The sequence below is a fragment of the Salmo trutta genome, chromosome 30 (genome assembly GCF_901001165.1).
Source record: "Salmo trutta chromosome 30, fSalTru1.1, whole genome shotgun sequence".
Taxonomy (NCBI): Eukaryota; Metazoa; Chordata; class Actinopteri; order Salmoniformes; family Salmonidae; genus Salmo; species Salmo trutta.
Genome location: NC_042986.1, coordinates 35,985,028 through 36,008,923, shown reverse-complemented (window position 1 = coordinate 36,008,923; position 23,896 = coordinate 35,985,028). Strand labels below are relative to the sequence as shown.

Sequence of the window (23,896 nt, the reverse complement as noted above, 5' to 3'; positions counted from 1 at the left end):
TCATTTCATGCATAATTGCATTTGTGGTCAATACTGATAATGGAACATTCACTTTTATAGCCTACTACCATGTGTGCATTGCTGCTCTTATAATGTGAAGAAATAGCTTAATAGTTTAACCTAAACGTTCTGATCTGTTGTGTCAGCCACATTGCATAAAAAAGGTTTTTTGATGCTAGTGGTTGTTTTAATTTGGGATCTATAGCATCCCACAACTGTCCCAGACTATGTTTGGAATATTTATTTCTCGCAGAGAATAGGACTTTTGTACTATGGGGGATAGTAGATTGACATAGGCTAGTGCTTTTGCTGTTGGTTAGGCCTACTCATCTTGTTGGCTGACGAAAAGTAAATGTGGACAGTTCTTCCAATATCTTCAATACGCACCTCTGAATTGGATAAGGACATGCACAGTTGCCACAGCCCTAGTCACAGCAGCTGTAACCCTAAACGCAGTAGGCTTTACTTAAAGATCATGACAGCCATCAGTGATATTGTAACTGGACAAGCTTATGGCATGATTAATTGAGGACATGTTTTCTATTGGGGGAGTTGATGACATTGTCTGCTCCTTGTAGACACAAGGTCCCCCTCTTGAAGGGTGCACAGTGCTCCGCTGGCCATGAAGTCAGCTCCCTGCTGAACTGTCACACTGTTAAGTGGGGTTCAACACGGGTCAAGAGCAGGGATCGTCTGAACAGCGTCGGCTGCCAGCGTTGTAAAGGGTACTCTTTGTCAGCCTAATGCTGAGACACGTCTCTCAGTCGAGACAGGCACATCCAATCAAGATCACCTTTCACAATCTGACACTTAAAACATCAAGCCCACTGTGGAGATGCTAGGTTAACTTTCTCTAGACTGAATATGTGTGTGTGTGTGTGTGTGTGTACAGGGGTGCATGCAATTCATGTGTGACACTTTTGAAATGTGTATTTAATTTAGAAAAGGTTCATTTTAGTTCACTGTGTTTCCCGTGACAAATCAATATTGTGTTTGAATACTGTAGCTGATAAAGGAAGAGCTACCTTAACAAGAAAAAGCTGCTCAGCAGAGTAAGTGACAACACATTGTTAATGGAGACATTTGTTCCAACACTTTAAAGGGATACTTTGGGATTTTGGAAATGAAGCCCTTTATCTACCTCCCCTGAGTCAGATGAACTCATGGATAACATTTGTATGTCTCTGCATCCAGTAGGAAGTAAGTTAAGAGGAAGTTTTGCCAGCCGATGCTTAGCGCAACGACTAGAAGTCTATGGTATCTACTAGCATGCTAGCAGTTTTATATACTTCCAGTCATTGAGCTAATGCTAATGCTTTGGGGCGGCAGGTAGCCTAGTAGTTAGAGCGTTGGGCCAGTAACCGAAAAGGTGCTAGATTGAATCCCCGAGCTGACAAGGTATAAATCTGTCGTTCTGCCCCTGAACGAGGCAGTTAACCCACCGTTCTCCAGTAGGCCGTCATTGTAAATAACAATTTGTTCTACCTGACTTGCCTGGTTAAATAAAGTAAAAAAAGAAAAAATGCTAGTTAGCAACATCCTTCAAACTGCACGCAGAGATATAGAAATGGTATCCATGAGTTCATCTGACTCTGAAGAAGTAGAAAAAGGGCCTCATTGCCAAAATCCTAAAGTACAGCCAACCTTTGGTGGGATTGCCTTGCTTTTATTGTTCCAGGCTATGCTTGACATTTTTATCACCAGTGAAGACTGACAGAAAACACCACAGGTAGACTGCCTTTCATTGCTATAATACAGTACAAAAATGTTGCGCTCTTGACTTTAATAAGTCACCCTCATCTTCATGTGATTCTAGTAAGAAATGTACTTAATAGGAAAATAAATACAATAGGAAGACATCAAAAAGCTATACTTGAATATAGCCTAGATGTACTTTATCGCCAATCCCATCTTTCCTTGTAGTACTAGTGCGGGGATACTAGGTTGACTCAGATATGATTATTTTATTTAACTAGGCAAGTCAGTTAAGAACAAATTCTTATTTACAACGATGGTCTACCCCGGCCAACCCCTAACCCGGACGACGCTGGGCCAATTGTGCGCCGCCCTATGTGACTCCCAATCACTGACGGTTGCAATGTAGTGACGCCTCTAGCACTGAGATGCAGTGCCTTAGACCGCTGCGCCACTCTGGAGCAGACTGACATAACACAAAGTGACAACATCTGCAACACCGACTCACTGATGCTGTAAGCCCGGCTTGGAACAGAGATGGAAGATAGACATTCTCACCTTCCTTTAACTAATGATACCTCCTGTTCAGAATCATCTAACACCGTTATTCTACTTTGCTCTGGTAAGGTTAGAATTCTACAAAACATTGATAAAACCCCAAAGATCTCTCTAATAGGTAAGAATTGGTATTTTCTTGAATCATGGAAACCTTCCAGGTCTTTTCCTCCCATAAGAGAGGTTTGCTGCAGAAGTGCACTGAGATGCCAACATGGCCGAACAGTCATGTTACTAGTCTCAGTGGTCCTGGTGCTACTGAACTGCTGAAGCAACACAGTGAGCCATGGCTGCCTGACACCCCAGAGGCACTACAACTAACTGCAGCCCAGCCTGCTCTCAACTCCCACAGGATGAGAGTGGGCTAAGTGGAAACACTGCCAGGAGTTACAGGCTAGATCTATAGAAACAATGAAAGTGTTGAAAGTGTACAGTGTCTTCAGAAAGTATCCACACCACTTGAATTTTTCCTAAATGTGTTGTGTTAAAGCCTGAATTAAACATTTTGTCACTGGCCTTCACACAATACCCCATGATGTCAAAAGGGAATTATGCTTTTCAAAATTATACAAATTAATAAAAAATTAAAAGCTGAACTGTCTTGAGTCAATAAATATTCAACACCTTTGTTATGGCAAACCAAAATAAGTTCAGGAGGACAATTTAACAAGTCACAGACTCACTCTGTGTCCAATAATAGTTTTTAACAAGATTTTTGAACGACTACCTCATCTCTGTACCCCACACATACAATTATCTGTAAGGTCCCTCAGGCGAGCAGTGAATTTAAAACACAGATTCAACCAAAACCCCAACGGTTTTCCAATGCCTGTCAAAGAAGGGCACCTATTGGTAGATGGGTAAAACTGAGGATGGATCAACAACATTGTAGTTACTCCTCAGTACTAACCTAAATGACATAGTGAAAAGAAGGAAGCCTGTACAGAACAAAAAGTATTCCAAAACATGCATCCTGTTTGCAACAAGGCACTAAAACAAATCACTCTCCTTTCCATCAGACTTTGGTGGATTAATAAACCTTTCTGCAGGACAATAACCTAAAACACAAGGCCAAATCTACACTGGAGTTGCTTACCAAGAAGACAGTGAATGTTCCTGAGTGGCCAAGTTACAGTGTTGTCTTAAATCTACTTGAAAATATTTGGCAAGACCTGAAAATGGTTGTCTAGCAAAGATCAACAACCAATTTGACAGAGATTGAAGAATTAAACAAATAATAATGAGCAAATTTTGCACAATCCAGGTGTGAAAAGCTCTTAGAGACTTACCCAGAAAGACTCACATCTGTAATCACTGCCAAAGGGGATTCTACAAAGTATTGACTCAGGGGTGTGAATACTTAAGTAAATTAGATACTTCTGTATTTCCTTTTCAATACATTTACAAACATTTCTTAAAACATGTTTTCACTTTGTCATTATGGGGTATAGTGTATAGATGGGTGAACACTGCAAAATGTGGAATATGTCAAGGGGTATGAATACTTTCTGAAGGCACTGCATGTGTCATTTCTTATTATGGACACACTACATTGCACATGTCATTTCCATTGATAAATCATTCCTCTACAAGAGAGCAGATCTATACAATGTTCACTTATAACAACTTCATGATTAAAAATGACTTTCTGTGTGGAGCAATCCCATGACAATGTTTCCATTAACAGGTTCAGAGAATAGAAATGAGGTTTTGTGAAAAAGAAAGGATGCAATAATCAACACGCTTCCTGATAGCGCATACTGTCATTTATCACATCCAATAAAACATCGACCTGTAGGCGGCTTCATTCTAGAAGGTTGGGCGTTTCTGGAGTTGTCCAAGCAGAACAAACAGTGTTGGATGAAAAGGTTAGGCAGTGGCCTACGTCACGCAGCTGCAGCGGTGTACAAGACCAGGGGGGTTACAGACTGCAGCAGTAGAAAACTTCTCTAGCAGGGAAGAGCACTTAGCAAGGAGAGGAATCTAGTCTACGAATAAACTCCCTGTCCACACATGACTGCAGCGCAGACCTGACTGACTGCCCCATTAACCAACTCCCACAATCCCTAGTACACTCCATCTCTCTCTCGCTCCATCTCTCTCTCGCTCCATCTCTCTCAATTCAATTCAAAGGGCATTATTGGCATGGGAAACATGTCTACATTGCCAAAGCAAGTGGAATAGATAAAAACAAAAGTGAAATAAACAAATCAGAAATGAACAGTAAACATTACACTCACAAAAGTTTAAAAAGAATAGAGACATTTCAAATGTTATATTATGGCTATTTGTAACATTTGTGCAAAGGGAGAATAAATAGACCGATAAATATAGGTTGTATTTACAGTGATGTTTGTTATCCACTGGTTGCCCTTTTCTTGTGGCAACAGGTCACATCTTGCTGCTGTGATGGCACACTGTGGTATTTCAACTAATAGATATGCAAGTTTATCAAAATTGGATTGGTTTTAAAAAATGTGTGTCTAATCTGAGGGTGTAACTCTCTCTCTCTCTCTATCCATCGCTAAAGAATAGCACTGGAGGGAATAAGAGACGTTTTACGTGCTCCTTACCAACTGTTTTTTGCGCTTTGACCTAAAAGAGCTTCTGGACATCAGAACACCGATCACTAACCTGGATTTGGATGAGGATTTCTACTTTAATGAGTCGGAGGCGAAGGACATACTGCTCAGTTCACTAGTGCGGCCGGACCAAGTGATGATTTGATACAACGTTGCACTTCACTAGCAAAAAGCTCAAGTCAAGACAGATCGAGACGGAGGCAGACAGGGGGAGTAGATAGATGAATGCGATTGAAAGACCCGACATTTTCATCAGGATATTTTCTACTGTTTTTATTTGTTGGCTTAAGGCCTATGTATTTTACTAAGTTGACGATGGAAGTTCTAGGCCTACTGATGCATCTCTATGTATTTTACTTAGTTGACGATGGAACTTCTAGGCCTACTGCTGCATCTCTATGTATTTTACTTAGTTGACGATGGAACTTCTAGGCCTACTGCTGCATCTCTATGTATTTTACTTAGTTGACGATGGAACTTCTAGGCCTACTGCTGCATCTCTACGCTGTCGTTTTTTTTAGCATCCAGTAGATCACAGTGTATCAACGTGTCCATATGGCAGAAGCTAGTGCTCTCGGCATAGTTGAATTTAAACTTTTAGATTTTTATCATATTACTTTGGATTTTTTTGATGAACCATGTGACAATGACTTTGAGAAACAAAAACGATATTATTGAAATTAAACTGTTCCAAGAAAAATAATCATAACTGGCACACAGATTGGTAGAAATATTATGATAAATTGTAAGCTTGCACAAACTTGTAACTCACGAGCTGCCTATGGTCTTTACTAATAAAACCATTAAAACTATTGTGAAGGCGCAAGCACGTGCACACATAGGAGGTCCGTGAAAAAACGTGCCACCCTATGAAAATCAAAGGCCCGTCTAACTGATTCATTCTGCCGCAGGGTCTTTACGGTTGTTATCAGTAGCCTAGTTGATCAGACTAAGAAATTGTCTCGTTTTCTTCCCAAACAGTTTAGCTGTAGGCTGCTGCATCATTTCTGTGAAGAGTTCTTGCTTGTGTAAGTCGGGAGTGATGCGTTATCACGTTTTCTAAATAAATACCGGAGGAGAGTGGAGCGGGGCACACTTTGCTAGATGATGCGCTTTGTGCCCGCCCTGCGCAACCTGCGATTACAGTGAATCTGATTGGTCAAGATACAGAACAGAATGCACAGAACCTGAAGCACTCCAATATAAAGGACAGATAGGCTTTCATAGTGTACAAGATGACAAACAAATCTTGAGTCATGTGACTCAAGTCCGCATCTGATTAGCTGTATAGGGCCATAAGCAAACAACAAAATGCTTAGCAAGAAGCAGCACTCCTAGTGGCCGGTGATTTTAATGCTGGAAATCTGAAATCAGTCTTACCTAATTTCTACCAGCATGTCACCTGTGCAAATAGAGGTGAAAAAAACCCTCTAGATCACCTTTACGCCACACACAGAGACGCATACAAACCTCTCCCTCACACAAATCTGACCTTAGCTCTATCCTCCTGATTCCAGCTTACAAGCAAATATTCATCTGATGGCATTGAGGATTTTACCACATCAGTATCTGGCTTCATTAATAAGTGCATCAATGACGTCATCCCCACAGTGACCGTTCGTACATATCCCAACCAGAAGCCATGGATTAAAGGCTAGAGCTACCGCTTTCAAGGAGCGGGACACTAATCAAGACACATAAGAAATCAGCGTCAATACAGGACCAAGATTGAATCATACTCTTCCGGCTCTGATGCTCGTCGGCTATGCCAGGGCTTGCAAACTATCACGGATAAAAAAAGGGAAACTCAGCCACGACCTGCCCAGTGACGAGAACCTACCAGACAAGCTAAATGCCTTCTACGCTTGCGGTGAGGCAAGCAACACTGAACCTTGCATGAGAGCACCAGCTGTTCCGGATGACTGATCACACTTCATAGACGATGTAAAACCTTTAAACAGGTCAACATTCAAAAGGCTGCGTTGCCAGACAGATTACCAGGACTTGTACTCCGAGCATGCGCTGACCAGCTGGCCAGTGAAGTGTCTTCACTGACATTTTCAAACTCTCCCTGATATAGTCTGTAATACCCATGTTTCAAGCAGACCACCATAGTTCCTGGGGTCAAGAACGCCAAGTTAAATGACTATTACCCTGTAGCACTCACATCTGTAGCCATGAAGTGCTTTGAAAGGCTGGTCATGGCTCAAATCAACACCCTCATCCCAGACCCATTCCAATTCGCACACTGCCACAACAGATCTACAGATGAGGCATTATCTATTGCACTCCACACAGACCTTTCCCCCTTGGACAAAAGCAACACCAACGTGAGAATGCTGTTCATTGACTACAGCACAGAGTTCAACACCATAGTGCCCTCCAAGCTCATCACTTAGCTAAGGACCGTGGGATTAAACACCACCTTCTGCAACTGGATCCTGGACTTCCTGACAGGCCACCCCCACGTAGTGAGGGTAGGCAACAACACAGGCTGACCCTGTTTTGAGGGGTTTGAGCACCTGCAGGACCTCCTCTGCCACTTTCACGTCATCATCAGACAAGGTGACGATGTCTTTATGTTTTTTCAGGGTCTTGTCTGTCAGTGCAGAGGATACAGCTGCCTGCTGCTCAAGATAGCTCTCCAACATGTCATAAGTGGAGATCCATCTTGTTGTGACATGGTGTATGAGCTTGTGGGTCGGTAGCTGTAGCATTTCTTGCTTGGTCTTAAGCACATGAGCAGCTGTTGTGCTTCGGTGGACAAAGGAAACCACCTCCCTGATCCTCCCAAGGAGGCGGTCCATCTGGTTCACTGAGAGTTGGCTCCCGTCACTGACACACCAGGGTGATGACGCTTTAAATGTCTGGTCATGCTCCATGTATTTCCATGATCATAAGGCTTTCTTGTGGCACAATGCCTACACACCGTAATGGTGTTGTCCACCACCCTTCTGTGTGTGTGTGTTGACCAAGTAGGCAGCCAGGCACTAACATTACTGGGTGCAACTCCCGTCCCATCCCGTTGCTGCCTGGCAGGCACTAACATTACTGGGTGCTACTCCCGTCCCATCCCGTTGCTGCCTGGCAGGCACTAACATTACTGGGTGCTACTCCCGTCCCATCCCGTTGCTGCCTGGCAGGCACTAACATTACTGGGTGCTACTCCCGTCCCATCCCGTTGCTGCCTGGCAGGCACTAACATTACTGGGTGCTACTCCCGTCCCATCCCGTTGCTGCCTGGCAGGCACTAACATTACTGGGTGCTACTCCCGTCCCATCCCGTTGCTGCCTGGCAGGCACTAACATTACTGGGTGCAACTCCCGTCCCATCCCGTTGCTGCCTGGCAGGCACTAACATTACTGGGTGCTACTCCCGTCCCATCCCGTTGCTGCCTGGCAGGCACTAACATTACTGGGTGCTACTCCCGTCCCATCCCGTTGCTGCCTGGCAGGCACTAACATTACTGGGTGCAACTCCCGTCCCATCCAGTTGCTGCCTGGCAGGCACTAACATTACTGGGTGCTACTCCCGTCCCATCCCGTTGCTGCCTGGCAGGCACTAACATTACTGGGTGCTACTCCCGTCCCATCCCATTGCTGCCTGCGTCTCACCAGCAGGGCTGACCAGAGGGCTGAGCAGAGGGCTGAGCCTGCTGCTGCATTATTGAAGATGAGTGTTGGGTTCATTGAGGCATGTCTGCATCCTGAATCATTTACATCCTGCTAATGTCAGCTCTCATCTACCACCAACGCCTTACTGCCTGCCTTCTACAGGTCGGGCCCCCATTCCTTTTTCCATGGCCTCTACAACCTTCTCTGCGGATCTGGCTGATGTTATGGGAGGGCAGGGTTTTTTACAAAATATATTTTTGTCCTGAATACAAAACGCTATGCCCCACCCTCACGCCTGTTGTTATACCAAAAAAACATCTGCACTAACATTACAGCACAGCTGGCTGTAAATATGACCATTGTAAGATACGGTAGATTATTATAGGATCCAATTAATATCCGGTTTTGAGTGTCAGCTTTTATGGGCTCCCCTTTGCCAGATGTGTACATGTTCATATCTAGCAATGATACAATGTGTTTTTAACTATTTACACAATGCATCTTTTGAATACTCTGTAGTGTCTCTGCTCTAGCTACCTTAAACAACATGCAAATAAGCCATATCGCAAGTGAAAACAAAAATTCTCTCTCCAAAGACATCGGCTAAGAATGTTTTTTTCCCCTCCCCCACTTCACCCCGTTGTTTACGCAGTCTGACAAGTACAGCGAACAGGAGACCTTCAACTTTCATAGCACCACAATATTCACAATTGGAAGACGACAGCCTTAACAGAATCTAGCCTGGCATTACAATGTTAAATCAGTCAGTCATGAAATGAAAAACAGGAGGAGAGCACACATGGAGGACAGGAGGAAGCCACATCATCTCTTGCATGCGGGGGATGGAAAGTCCAACCCACTTCCTCTAAATGAGGATGACTATGTGAAATAATGACCTCTTATTGTTAAAACCAAGGTTGTTACAGGGCACAAGAGGTACTAAGGATCCTACCTCCACTCTGCAAACTGGAATCAGTGTGTGCTCGCGCGCGCATGCCAAGCACTGTTGAAAGATATTAAGTCCCTTGAGAGATGAGCACAGACTTCTTTATTAGGTCATATCAACCTCCACTCATCTCTGAGCTAGAAACAGCACTACTGACCATTGGACTTCTAAGCTCAATCCCGATAACCTCCTTTAGCCCTTCCCCTCCACTTTGAGTGATCCAGCATCAAGTCGGAGTGGTGTTGAAAATTCAACTTTGAACGAGAGGTAGTGCCTTTTTAGGACTCTAGTTGACCCTCCAAACGATGCAAATCGACATAGACTTCCTATCAAGTAGTTATCAAAACTCCCATGAAGCTCTGTGACCCAAGGCTCTAATGTTGCTTCAGGAAGATGGCTGACAAAAATAGTTTAGTGGAAGCAAATGTAAGTAATTATAACTTAATAACAAAGTGAAGATGGCGCTGTAGTAGATGGCCGCCATTTGCTAGCTCCGACCTAACTTTGATTTTGTTGTTTATTTTTAAATGTATCTGCTATCATTTCTTACAGCCGACAACAACTTTGAACATCAGATTGGCAGTTACCTCAATTCCAGTTTTAACTTCAACTCATCTGTCCTGGGCTCTGTCTGTAATTCCAACTACATCTTCGGGATACCCAAGAGGAAACACTTACGTTACAGAGACAAGAGAGGGGGGATCCTGGAGAGATTAAGGCGAAGGAAGAACCGGCAACCTCTTCCCTCCATTCTATTGGCCAATGTGCAGTCAGTTGATAATAAGATGGATGACCTGAAATCGTGGATTTGCTACCAACATGACTCTCGAAACCGCAATATTCTCAGCTTTTCTGAAACATGGCTCAGACAATATATGGGACTTATTTCACTTCTTCCTGTCCTCTGCCGTAGCCTCAGGGTTGTCTGCGGTACCCCTATTCTTTAGCTATCCAACTCTACGGATTCTTCATTCACCGTACCGACAGGACAGTGGAGTTGGGGAAATCGAGGGGGGAGGGGTATGCCTCTTGATCAACAACTGGTGTGCTGACTCAAGCGAGGTTGAAGTGTTGACTAACTGTTCACCCGTCTTGGAATACCTTATGGTCAAATGCCAACCCTTTTACCTCCCGAGGGAGTTTTCAACTGTTATTGTGACTGTTGTATACATTCCACCTCAGGACAAGAAACATAACAAGCTGGCATTAACCAAACTGTACAAGGCTATAACCAAGCAGAAAAACGTACATCCAGTGGCTGCTTTTCTGGTTGCCGGCGATTTAATTCTGCTTCATTGAAACGCGTGTTGTCCAACTTCCTAGACCACCGTTAATCTACCCTCAAGCAAGCATACAAGGCTCTCCTTGGTCCTACATTCGGCAAATCAGATCAGGTACTCCTGCTTCCTGTTTACAAGCACACGCTCAAACAGGAATTACCCCTGACTCGCTTCGTTGAGAAATGGTCTCCAGAATCAGAGATTATGCTACAGAGCTGCTTTGCTAGCGGTAAGTGGAATGTTTCGGGACTCCACCAATAACATCGACGAGCTAACCACCTCCGTCACCGGCTTCATTAGGAAATGCATCGGTGTTGTTGTCCCCACAGTTAAGGTTCGCTAAATTAAAGGATAGGGCTACTGCAGACAACCCTGAAGCTACAGCAGAGGACAGGAACAAGTACAAGAAGTCCCGCTACGACCTGCACAGAGTCATCAAACGACAAAAGGATAATATAGAAGGTGGAATCCTATTACACAGGCTCCGACGCCCACCGCATGTAGCAGGGGCTACAGCCCATTATGAATTAGAAAGGATGAGCCAGCCATGATCTGCCCAACGATGCGTCTACTAGACAAACTCAATGCAATTTATCAACGCTTTGACAATAACATGGTGCCGGGTGTGAGGGCTGCCACCAACCTAGGAGATTTGGGTCTGAGCGAGATCACCCATTGGTTATGGCATCCAACTCCATCATCCAGACCCACTCCAATTTGCATACCAACAGAACCATAGACGACGCAATCTCAATTGCACTCCACACTGCCCTCACCCATCTAGATAAGAGGAATATCTATGTGAGAATGCTGTTCATTGACTACAGCTCAGCGTTCAACACCATGGTCCCCCTCCAAGCTCGTCAACAAGATTCAGACGCTGGGACTGAACACCTCCCTCTGCAACTGGATCCTCACTTCCTGACGGACCAACCCCAGGTGGTAAGGGTAGGCAACATCACCTCCGCCACGCAGACCCTCAACATGGGGGCCCCACAGGGGTATGTGCTTAGTCGCCTCTTGTACTCCCTGTTCACCCATGACTGCGTGGCAACGCACGACTCCAACACCATCATCAAATAAATTACCTCTGAATTTCGGTGTTTTTGAAGGTACACATTGTTAAATAGGAATAAATAATTTAAGCTGTTTTTAGATTGACGTTGCTAGCTACTGTACTTACATAGACAGAGCCTGGACTCCAACCAGGATCTCTAGTGGCACAGCTAGCACTGCAACACAGTGCCTTAGACCACTGTGTCACTTGGGAGTACTATGAAGACACCATTGATCTCGGCAAGAGGAGCAACATTCAGAGAAATTCACAATTCAGGGTAACGTTACGCAATTAGATAACTGGACGGATTTAGCTATGTACAACCATTTTTCGTCTAACATTAGACGAAAAATTTGCTAGCTATACATACAGTTCAGTGGAGGCTGCTGATAATGTCTGGAATGGAGTAAATGGAATGGTATCAAACACGTGGTTTCCATGTGGTTGATACCATTCAATTGACTCCATTCCAGCCATCATTATGAGCTCTCCTCCATTATCAGCAGCCTCCAATGATATAGTTATCGGTCTGTCATATTGAGGTGTCTAGCTAGAAGTTAAACCTGATCGGGCGGCAGGTAGCCTAGTGGTTAGAGCGTTGGACTAATAACCGAAAGGTTGCAAGATCGAATCCCCGAGCTGACAAGGTAAAAAAGTTTGTTCTGCCCCTGAACAAGGCAGTTAACCCACTGTTCCTAGGCCATCATTGAAAATAAGAATTTGTTCTTAACTGACTTGCCTAGTTAAATAAAAAGGTAAAATAAAAAATAAAATAAAATGGACAGGTGTAAACAATTATGGTAATTCCAAATGCCCTAAACTATGTGATGTGGACAACTACTCTTCTCTTCAACTTGTTAGGCAATCATATTTACATATGCGGAAAGGATGGCCAGCCACACAGGAGGGTGGTTTTTACTAAGGTCATCTTGAGTGACCGAGGTCATGAATGCTGGAACAAGGTATAACATACTTTCAGATCACTGAAACCCCACCTGATGTGGTGGAAGTTGTCGAACCAGATCAGAAGAGTACTACCTTCAGGCACAGACTGAGGAGGATGTGAAGGCTTTGACCAGGTAAAAATTATTATCCGCTGATCATTTATTTTCTGTCCCTCTAAGAAATATGTAAGAAATGTATTTGTAATATGAACCATAATTGCATGTATTCCTGTCATCAATCAAGGTGAGACTGAACATGGACAAGGTGCAGAAGAAACAGAAGGAGAGCTACCAGAGCAGAATCAAAAAGGGGACGAAGTGCTACGACACCGGGGCAAATTACTTGGTTTGGAAGAAGGACGAAAGGAAGGCGAGACCTGGGAAACCTCACTGCTCTTTCGCTCCTAGCTGGGGCCACCATCTGTTAAAGTGAATATAAAAAAACCTCAGATAATAACTATTTGCATTTGCACACAAAATAACCTGAAGCTAGTTTTAGTTTCCCTAACACTGACATTTTTCTCTGTCTACCTAGGGTTACCTCTGTGGAAGCAGCTGGACGGTCGACCACTGGAAGCACTGGCGCCCTACACTTCAGTGAAGCCCAATATACAAAGTATGTTAAGCTTTGGTTGACATTTGAGAAAGCAAGAAAAATTGTAGTTATGTTAAGCTTATAAAAATGTACCTCTCAATTTCTCTCTCCAAATGACTTTAGGACCATCGAATGTCCGAGCTCCCCTGGAGGTATACCGTCCACCAGAACCAGTGAGTTCGGATCAGTCTGATTCTCTGTGCTCTGAGTCGGAGGGGGACCAGCTTGAGAAAGACTATACCTTCCAAAAGTGTTGAAAAGTACATATCTCCCATTTATAACACTGCACTAATCCATCAAATTTTCTCCCAGTAAAGTGTAACCTGTGTGTTTGCTTGTTTACGTCTCTGTCTGCTACCCTATTCCCTTTGGGTTCTGCCCAACACTCAGACGTGGAGCCACCTGAGGTCCTCCATTACAAACCACCCTCCAACTTTTCTTTAAATCATTTACAACTACTGTTGTTGGCATTATCTGCTAATGTAACCGATGTGAAATGGCTAGTTAGTTTGCGGTGGTGCGCGCCAATAGCGTTTCAATCGGGTGACGTCACTCGCTCTGAGACTTGAAGTAGTTGTTCCCCTTGCTCTGCAAGGACCATGGCTTTTGTGGCGCGATGGGTAATGATGCTTCGTGGGTGTCAGTTGTTGATGTGTGCAGAGGGTCCCTGGTTCAAGCCCAGGTTGGGGCGAGGAGAGGGACGGAAGCTAAACTGTTACACTAACAAAGTTTTCTTGCTCTATCATACTGGGCACATATGTAAAATACACAGATTAACTAAAAACACTAGCACTGCAAACACTCATTTTCCCTCTTCGTCCCCCTTCTGAGACTGGCTGCCTGTTGAGAACAAGTGACAGGCAGAACCTCCCACCCACACAGCAACCACCACCTCTATATATTCCACACACCAGAATTCAGTATTTTATTCTATGATTGCCATCTGAGTGCACAAAAAAATCTGTGAAAATAAACTAAATGCCACAACTGTACCAAAAACGATTGAAGTTTATGTATTAAAATCTTAAATAATGTCAGGTTGGTTTTCACAGCTGTTTCACAAGGTGTTCATTATTGTAAGCTGTAAGGTATCCTTTGGTGGTATTTATTTGTTTCACATTATTCATTGTTATATCCTAGGACCTACAATAGATACATATATATTCAACTACAACGGTGTACTAATGAGCTATGAGATTTAAAGAAAATCATAATAGAGGACTACTAAGATTATACTATTTCAGTGTAGGTAAGGGCAAGTTAAAATAAAAACATAGCCAGACAAGCCAGTGTATGAATCAAATGGATTTGCAAATTAATGGAGTGGAAATTAGCTGACTTCGTGATCTGTAAGGTAAGTAACTTTAATGTGTCAAGCAGATTGCATGTTTTCTCTGCCATTTCCAAAACATTGCAATATTTAAGACATGGATTTCATGTTGTAATGTTAACAAGGTACCCAAAAGTAGTTTGAAGTAATGGTTTCATTTCATTAGCTAAACAAAACCTGTTTAAACAGTGAAATTGACGCGGAAATCAGCCTTGTTTGCATAGCAATGATGAAAAGAACGTCATTTAGGCTGTAATGATCTCCAAAACGTGAATCATTAGGTCATCCCACCGCTGATATAGCAACGGATGCTAATAGTTTATCGAATCCCATTGTGACGTAGAGGGGGGCATTATTTGGCATGGGCCCTCAAATCCTCAAAAGGTTCTACAGCTGTACCATTGAGAGCATCTGGATTGGCTGCGTCACTGCTTGGTATGGCAAGAGCACTGCCGTCGATTGCATGGCGCTGCAGAGAGTGGTGCGGACAACTAAGTACCATCACTGGGGCCGAGCTCCTCGTCATCAAATCTGACACCAACAAGCTCCTGAACAGCTTATATCCCCAAGCCATAAGACTGCTAAATAGCTAACTAAATGGCTACATGGACTATCTGAGTTGATCTTTGCATTTTATTTTTGGACTGCACACAGGGCCATACATACGACGCACACATACAAACACTCCATTTGCGCTCACACACATAACATACACACTGACTCTACACACCCACTTACATACAATCATCATATACGCTGCTGCTACTCTGTTTATCATATATCCTGATGCCTAGTCACCTCACCCCTATACATATCTACCTCTATTGATCCAGTATCCCCACACATTGTAAATATGGTACTGGTACTGACCCTATATATAGTATGCTTACTTTATCGTGTTCTTCGTATTTCTATCTTGTGTGTTTTTGTTCTACCTTGTTATTCTTAGTATTAGATGATTATTCATTACTGTATTGTTGGTGTTAGAGCTTACAAGAAACACATGACTGTACTTGTGCATGTGACATTAAAACTAGAAACTTGAATCATGCAAAAAAATGTACAGTTAAGAGGAACGCGTTAGTTAATGTTGAGAAAAACCCTTATCCATATTTACGGAAATTGCTTTTTAATAAGCTAGCTGTCTAGCTAACATTAGCCAACTAGCTATACATTTAGCTTGCTATATAGATGTTTCACATTTGTATGAATGTGTCGTTTAATGTTTTAGGGACTCCTAAGCAAACCAGGCTGTCCTCTTGTAAATAATCTATCCATCCACTGGATTTCACATCTAGCTAGCTACCTAAAGCATTTACTGCAAATTGAATGTACAATTTTGTAAGCTTGCCAACCCCTATCACAGAGTGATTCCATGTAACTTTTGTGATTTGTTAAGCAAAATTTTACTCCTGAACTAATTTAGGCTTGCCTAAGCAAAGGGCCTGAATACTTGTGCAACGACTATATTTGACTATATTTTAGGTAAGAATGTTAAAATATATATTACATTTTTCTTCCACTTTGACAAGAGTATTTTCTGTAGATTGTTGACAAAAAGTGACAAATCCATTTGGATCCAACTTTGGTACCACTTTTTCAAGCCACTGTATTGGCAATTTCCTTCCCTTGGCAAACTAAAAAGCACTACCACTATTGAAAGACAAGTTGCTTTGAGACCAACTTTTTATCTGCTGTGATTGCGTCTTTGTTTTGAGTTTTACATCTAGCACTAGACTGTAGTATTAGCAACAGCCATCAAAATTATTAAAAGTTTTTAAAAACAATTCTAATAAATGCAACAGTTGGACAATGGACAAAGATACTACACACTAAGATTTTTTTACATCCATCAGATATTGACTGAATTATAGCACAACATATTTTACTGGCATGGACCAATAATGAATGAATGCAATTCAGGTACTACATTTGTCAAATCTCATATTCTTTTATATTTTGTGTTAATATAAAGAAAATTATCTGCATAAATACTCGGGGTATTTGCAAATATGAATAAATTAACATAACAGGGTTGAATATGGCTTCAACCACCAGAAACTTGCTCTTTCTAGCCCTACCTGCACTCACCTGCACTGTCTAGACTGCCTCACTAATTATGGTTGTCACGTTCTGTTGCATAATTTAACAAGTGTGTCAATAACAGGATACCCTCGGGTTAAAAATCAACAGGCTTGGCTCTAGATTACACCAATCTATACATACTTTACATTGTTTGCGAGATCAGACATAATGTCACTAAAATCCAAGGGTTCATTTTTGGGAAGTTGCTTTCATTTCATCTCATTTGTAAACAACTGTATTAAATAGTGATGCACCGATATGACATTTTTAGGACGATACCGATATTTTAAGCTAATATCGGCCGATTCCGATATGTTCACCGATATATCGTGCATGCCTAGAATTAAATTGTAACTTTTTTCAGTTCCACATCAAATTAACAACCATCAAAATAAAGTATTTTCTTCTCTTTCTTGTGATGTGAGTCTCGAGACAATGCATTAAATCCCAGACAAAGCTTTAGCTACTACAGCGACTGAAATGACTGCAACACTTAAAGAGCTACAGTTAGTTTCAGAATGGGTGGCAAGGAATAAGTTAGTCCTCAATGTTTCAAAAACAAAAAGCATTGTTTTTGGGACAAATTATTCACTAAACCTCAACCAAATCTTGTAATGAAAAATTTGGAAATTTAGCAAGTTGAGGTGACTAAACTGCTTGGAGTAACCCTGGATTGTAAACTGTCATGGTCAAAACATATTGATACAACAGTAGCTAAGAAAGTACTGCTCTGCCTTAAGAGCACTATCAACAAAGCAGGTCACAACAAGGCAGGTTCTGCAGGCCCTGGTTCTGTCCCACCTGGACTGCTGTTCAGTCGTGTGGTTAAGTGCCACAAAAAGGGACTTAGGAAAATTGCAATTGGCTCATAACAGGGCAGCACGGCTGGCCTGTTAATGTACACAGAGAGCTAACATTAATAATATGCATGTCAATCTCTCCTGGCTCAAAGTGGAGGAGAGATTGACTTCATCACTACTTATATTTATGAGAGGTATTGACATGTTGAATGCACCTAGCTGTCTGTTTGAACTACTGGCGGACAGCTTGGACACCCATGCAACCAGAGGACTCTTCACAGTCCCCAAGTCCAGAATATACTACGGGAGGCACACAGTACTACATAGAGCCATGACTATATGGAACTCTATTCCACATTAAGTAACTCATGCAAGCAGTCAAAAAACAGATAAAAATACACCTTATGAAACAGCGGTGACTGTGAAGAGACACAAACACAGGCATAGACACAAACACAGGCGTACACATGTAGACATGGATTTTGTGTTGTAGATATGTGGTAGTAGAGCAGTGGCCTGAGGGCACACAATGTGTTGTGATATCTGTTGTAATTGTATTGTAATGTTTTTAAAATTGTATAAATGCCTTAATTTTGCTGGACTCCAGGAAGCTGCTGCCTTGGCAGGAACTAATGGGGATCCATAATAAATACAAAGAGACGCAACGGAAAGACGATGTATTCCATTGAGCCCATTTCAGCCATTACCGGGGTGTGTTTGCTAGGTCATTACAATCATTTCCACGGTCGTAGATTTAACGGGGAAAAACAGCAGGCACGAGCAAGAAGAGTATGAAAGAGTCGCAGGAGTAAAATGAAAGCAATCAACCCAGCGAGATTTAAATGACAAGAGGATTCTGCACCCCTCCATCAAAGGAAATCGACAGATCTTCAGGTGGGTGGGGTCATGCGCGTTGCTAGCAGTACAATCACCTTTTCTCTCTCCCTCTCTCTGAGATTCATTTAACTGGGTTATAGAAGAGGAGCACAGAAAGGATGCAAGTGAATTTGAATACTTCCAAGATTTGAGCTAAATATTCAAAAGTTATAAGCATAAATGTCAATGTGAAATGAGCTTTAAACACTGTAGCATTTTAGAACATGGTGTAGTGTAAACACATTGCTAGGTTCAGAAATCTTGCCATTGTCCTTGCATCTTTCACCTCATATCTGTACTCTCTACGCCATGATTAACTTAAGACACATTTCAACAAACAAGCTCTCTTTTCAGTATCATGTAACTAAGACTTGGCCTATATAAAAGTCTTAATTCAATCAATCATTGCAGTAGTTACGGCACAGCATCTACAAAGAAAACGGTAATGATGAAAATATCCTCTTTAACATCGCCAACAGGAGGACCATTATGAAGATCAAGAAAAAACATCAAGGGTGAAACGAGAGTTTTATTTGAGAGTGAACTACTTCAAATGTTTTTTTTTGCTAGTGCTTTCCTAAACGCATGCCCTGGAGTGTGCCCTCTGAGTGCAGTGCAGCACAGCCCTATCACGATGTTACAGACCTTCATGAAACTAAAGCCTGATGATATCATTGAGCTTGAGTGCCTGCACGCTCACAATAAGGACGGCATTCAGACAGAGACCCAAGTCTGAGCACTGATGACAAGTCCAGGTAGTGAAACTGGGTCAGTCTCCATTGAGCTTATGGTACGTTTTAAAGCCCATCTACATCAGTTTAACGTGAAATGTTACTATGGTTGACATTTCGGATCTGCGAATGCCATTTCGATTTGAATTTCTGAAACAGTCTTTACTACCTAGCCTGTAACAACACCACAGCTAGCATACTTAGCATAACTTTATTATGTTTCACTGTGCTAATCATTCTAAAAAGTGCTTGAATTTCATTCTGAATAGCTTTACTTGTAAACGCCGCTAGTTTTATATGGTAATGGTGTTCCATTTACCACTCTACATAATGCCTCATGGACGTTAAATTAGCACGGATAATACTTAGAACGGAACTTGTGCTAATCTGGTCGAGGACAACAGCAGAACAGGGTGCAGAGGAATCTCAAAAACACAGCCAGCCGAACCACCCTGACCTTATTAAAAGAAAACAACAAAAATGTTATGCAGAGCCCACAGCTTATTAGTTTGAACAAAGAGCTGTTTCAAGTGTATCTGAGCACTCCAATAGTGGCAAATTTAAAATCGAATTACCGTAAAATGTTAAATGCCAAATCTCAAATAGCTGCCTGTCCCTTTTAATAGCCAAGCAAGGCAAACATTTCACCAAATAAACGCGCCGTTTCAAATAAATGACCCGTCTAAATTAATTATTTACGAAGTTAACATGAGTTACCATGAATTGTTTGTTACATTAAATAATTCAGTAATGACAAAATAATTATGCCATTTTAAATCACCAGTAAGAAACGGCTGACAGCTGAGAACGGCTGACAGCTGAGAACTGCTGACAGCTGAGAACTGCTGACAGCTGAGAACTGCTAACAGCTGAGAACTGCTAACAGCTGAGAACTGTTAACTAACTGGCAATCATAACAACAATCAACTTCGGGAGTACAGACCCCTAGAAATTGACCAATCACCCTCTAAGAACTGCCGAAAAAGCACAGTCAAGAAAAAATAATTATTCTGTCAAGGACATTGACTCTACTTAAAAAAATATATATATACTAAGACAAAGTAAACGTGACAGTGTGTAAATGATAACACATAAGTGCAGGAAATGAAGAAATTGTTGGAAGGGAATGTTGGAATGAAACAATTAACTATGCAAATGAGCAAAAGCTGTGTGCATTAAGGAAATAGAAGCCTGGCTTAAATAGAAGCCTGTCTCTAAAAAGCACCTGTTGTGTTCAGTGATTTAAGCATATAAACTTCCGTGATATTAATTTAAGTTTTACGGTATTATAAATAGGAACGGAAAAACATTTAAGAGTGGTTTATAAAAGCTAGACAGTGAATCAGGTTTAAATGTAATAATATAATTGAATAATTCGGGGAATTGTGAAGGAGCAGGATAGTGTCTATTTATGCAAGTAGTTAGAGAATAGGTTATTTTAGGTGAAACAATTTCTACTTTTGCCCTCAAGACATGAAGCAAGATGTACTGGAATAATCAACAGTCAACTCTCATCTTTAAGCACCCTCTGTTTTTTGGTTCAACAGTAATAACCATAAACTCACGATTCAAAAAATAAATTGCACGAAAAGCGAAAACTCTGAACTTCCTAGTTGGGCTACATTTCAGCAGACAAAATGAAAGCAAATCTTAACTGGCTTTAAAACGTACATTGCCATTCGACAGACAAAATACTAAGCAAAATATGTAGGCATACAGTTCATTCGGAAAGTATTAAGACCCCTTGAGTTTTTTCACATTTTCTTATGTTACAGTCGTATTTTAAAATAGATTAAATAAATAGAAAAATCAACCAACACACAATACCCCATAATGACAAAGCGAAAACAGGTTTAGACATTTTTGCAAATGTATTAAATATTAAAACAGAAAAACCTTATGTCAGTATTCAGTCCATTTGCTATGAGACTCGAAATTGAGCTCAGGTGCATCCTGTTTCCATTGCTCATCCTTGAGATGTTTCTACAACTTGACTGTAGTACACCTGTGGTCAATTCCATCGAATAGACATGATTTGGAAAGGCACACACCTGTCTATATAAAGGTCCCACAGTTGACAGCGCATGTCAGAGCAAGAACTAAGTCATGAGGTCGAAGGAATAGTTTGTATAGCGCCAAGACAGGAATGTGTCGAGGCACAGATCTGGGGAAGGGAACTAAAAAATGTCTGCAGCATTGAAGGTCCCCAAGAACACAGTGGCCTCCATCCTTATTAAATGGAAGAAGTTTGGAACCACAAAGACTCTTCCTAGAGCTGGCCGCTCGGGCAAACTAAGCAATCGGGGGAGAAGGGCCTTGGTCAGGGAGGTGACCAAGAACCCGATGGTCATTCTGACAGAGCTCCAGAGTTCCTCTGTGGAGATGGGAGAACCTTCCAGAAGGACAACCATCTCTGCAGCACTCCACCAATCAGGCCTTTATGGTAGAGTGGCCAGAGAGAAGCCACTCCTCAGTAAAAGGCACATGACAACCCGCTTGTAGAACTCTTTGACCATGAGAAACAAGATTCTCTGGTCTGATGAAACCAAGATTGAACTCTTTAGCCTGAATACCAAGCGTCACGTCTGGAGGAAACCTGGCACCATCCCTATGCTGAAGCATGGTGGTGGCAGCATCATGCTGTGGGGATGTTTTTTTGGGGCAGGGACTGGGAGATTAGTCAGGATCAAGGGAATGATGAAGAGGAAGTACAGAGAGGTCATTGATGAAAACCTGCTCCAAAGCGCTCAGGACCTCAGACTGGGGTGAAGTTTCACCTTCAAACAGGACAACGACCCTTAGCACACAGCCAAGACAATGCAGGAGTGGCTTTGGGAGAAGTCTCTGAATGTCCTTGAGTGGCCCAGCCAGAGCCCGGACTTGAACCCAATCGAACATCTCTGGAGAGACCTGAAAATAGCTGTGCAGCGACGCTCCCCATCCAACATGACAGAACTTGAGAGGATCTGCAGAGAAGAATTGGAGAAACTCCTCAAATACAGGTGTGCCAAGCCAAGCTTGTAGCGTCATACCCAAGAAGACTCAAAGCTGTAATCGCTGCCAAAGGTGTTTTTATAAATGTACAAACAGTTCTAAAAACCTGTTTCTGCTTTGTCATTATGGGGTAGTGTATAGATTGATGAGTGAATTATTATTATTTTTTAATCCATTTTAGAATAAGACTGTAATAAAATGTGGAAAAAGTCAAGGGGTCTGAATACTTTCCAAATGCACTGTACTTAAAGTAGCTACAAATATTAACATTTCTTGAAAAAGAACGGTATTGAAAAACCATCCTGTGGCTATTTCCAAATACCCAGGTATACAGTATATACGGTATATCGCCCAAGCTCAGAACGTTACCTATCCTGCTGTCCATGACATAGGTCTCGATGATAGCACTCTTCTTACAGATGTCATCAGCCATGGAGGAGCAGCTGACCTCTAGGTGTTTCACCTGCAAACACAGTAGATAGACATATTAGATGCACCAGAAACACAGGAATAGATACATACTGTATACAAAGCACCCGTCACAGCTAACAGCATGTACCAAGTCCATCAATCATCTCTCACACAGAGCAGGCAGGCAGGCAGCCAGTGTAAGTATATAATATGATCTCGGGAAAAACATCCCAGGCAGCATAACAGCCAGGCCAAGGCACGAAAACAGCAAAGCACGAAAACAAGCAACAGCAATAGGTTCCTGTTCAGTGCAGCTACAGACATATTCTGGTGCATTTCAAAGTGATTTAAAATCACCAGTAAAAGATGGTATCACAATTTCATTGGGGAATAAATCAATTCTAGTGGTCCAAAAATAAGGATTCATCACTGCCGCAGACTGCAGAGAGGAACATTAACCTTATTCCACAACTTTCTTTCATGTCATCTCATTCCAAAATCATGGCCATTAATATGGAGTTGGTCCTCCCTTTGCTGCCTTAACAGCCTCCACTCTTCTGGGAAGGCTTTCCACTAGATGTTGGAACATTGCTGCAGGGACTTTAAGCAAGAGAGTTAGTGAGGTCGGGCACTGATGTAGCGCAATTAGGCCTGGCTCGCAGTCGGCATTCCAATTCATCCCAAAGATGTTTGATGGGGTTGATGTCAGGGCTTAGAGCAGGACAGTCAAATTCTTACACACCAATCTCGACAAACCATTTCTGTATGGACCTCACTTTGTGTACCGGGGCTTTGTTAATAAGCTGAAACAGGAAAGAGCCTTCCCCAAACTGTTGCCAAAAAGTTGGAAGCACAGAATCGTCTAGAATGTCATTGTATGATATAGCATTAAGATTTCCCTTCACTGGAACTAAGGAGCCTAGCCTGAACCATGAAAAACAGCCCCAGACCATTATTCCTCCTCCACAAACTGTACATTTGGCACTATGCATTCAGCAAGGTAACGTTCTCCTGGCATCCGCCAAACCTAAATTCGTCTGTCGGACTGCCAGATGGTGAATGTGATTCAACACTCCAGAGAATGCGTTTCAGCACTCTGCTGTCCCGTTCTGTGAGCTTGTGTGGCCTACCACTTCGGGCTGAGCCGTTGTTGCTCCTAGACATTTCCACTTCACAATAACAGCACTTACAGTTGACTGGGGCAGCTCTAGCAGAGCAGAAATAGGATGAACTGACTTGTTGGAAAGATGGCATACCTATGACTGTGCCACATTGAAAGTCCACTGAGCTCTTCAGTAAGGCCATTCTACTGCCAATGTTTGTCTATGGAGATTGCATGGCTGTGTGCCCGATTTTATACCCGTCGCGTGTGGCTGAATTAGCCAAAACCACAAACTTAA

The 23,896-nt window shown here is 42.3% G+C and overlaps 1 protein-coding gene across 4 annotated transcripts in view; it reads right to left on the bottom strand.

Annotated features, from left to right (window-relative positions):
• The window catches only part of gripap1 (GRIP1 associated protein 1), a 77,905-nt gene that overhangs the window by 10,369 nt on the left and 43,640 nt on the right, over window positions 1–23,896 (bottom strand). For all 4 annotated transcript variants that reach the window (XM_029723983.1, XM_029723985.1, XM_029723984.1 and 1 more), the window contains one exon: window positions 22,455–22,548. In XM_029723983.1, coding sequence (XP_029579843.1) covers window positions 22,455–22,548 — 94 coding nt within the window. The remainder of the gene's footprint in view (window positions 1–22,454; window positions 22,549–23,896) is intronic.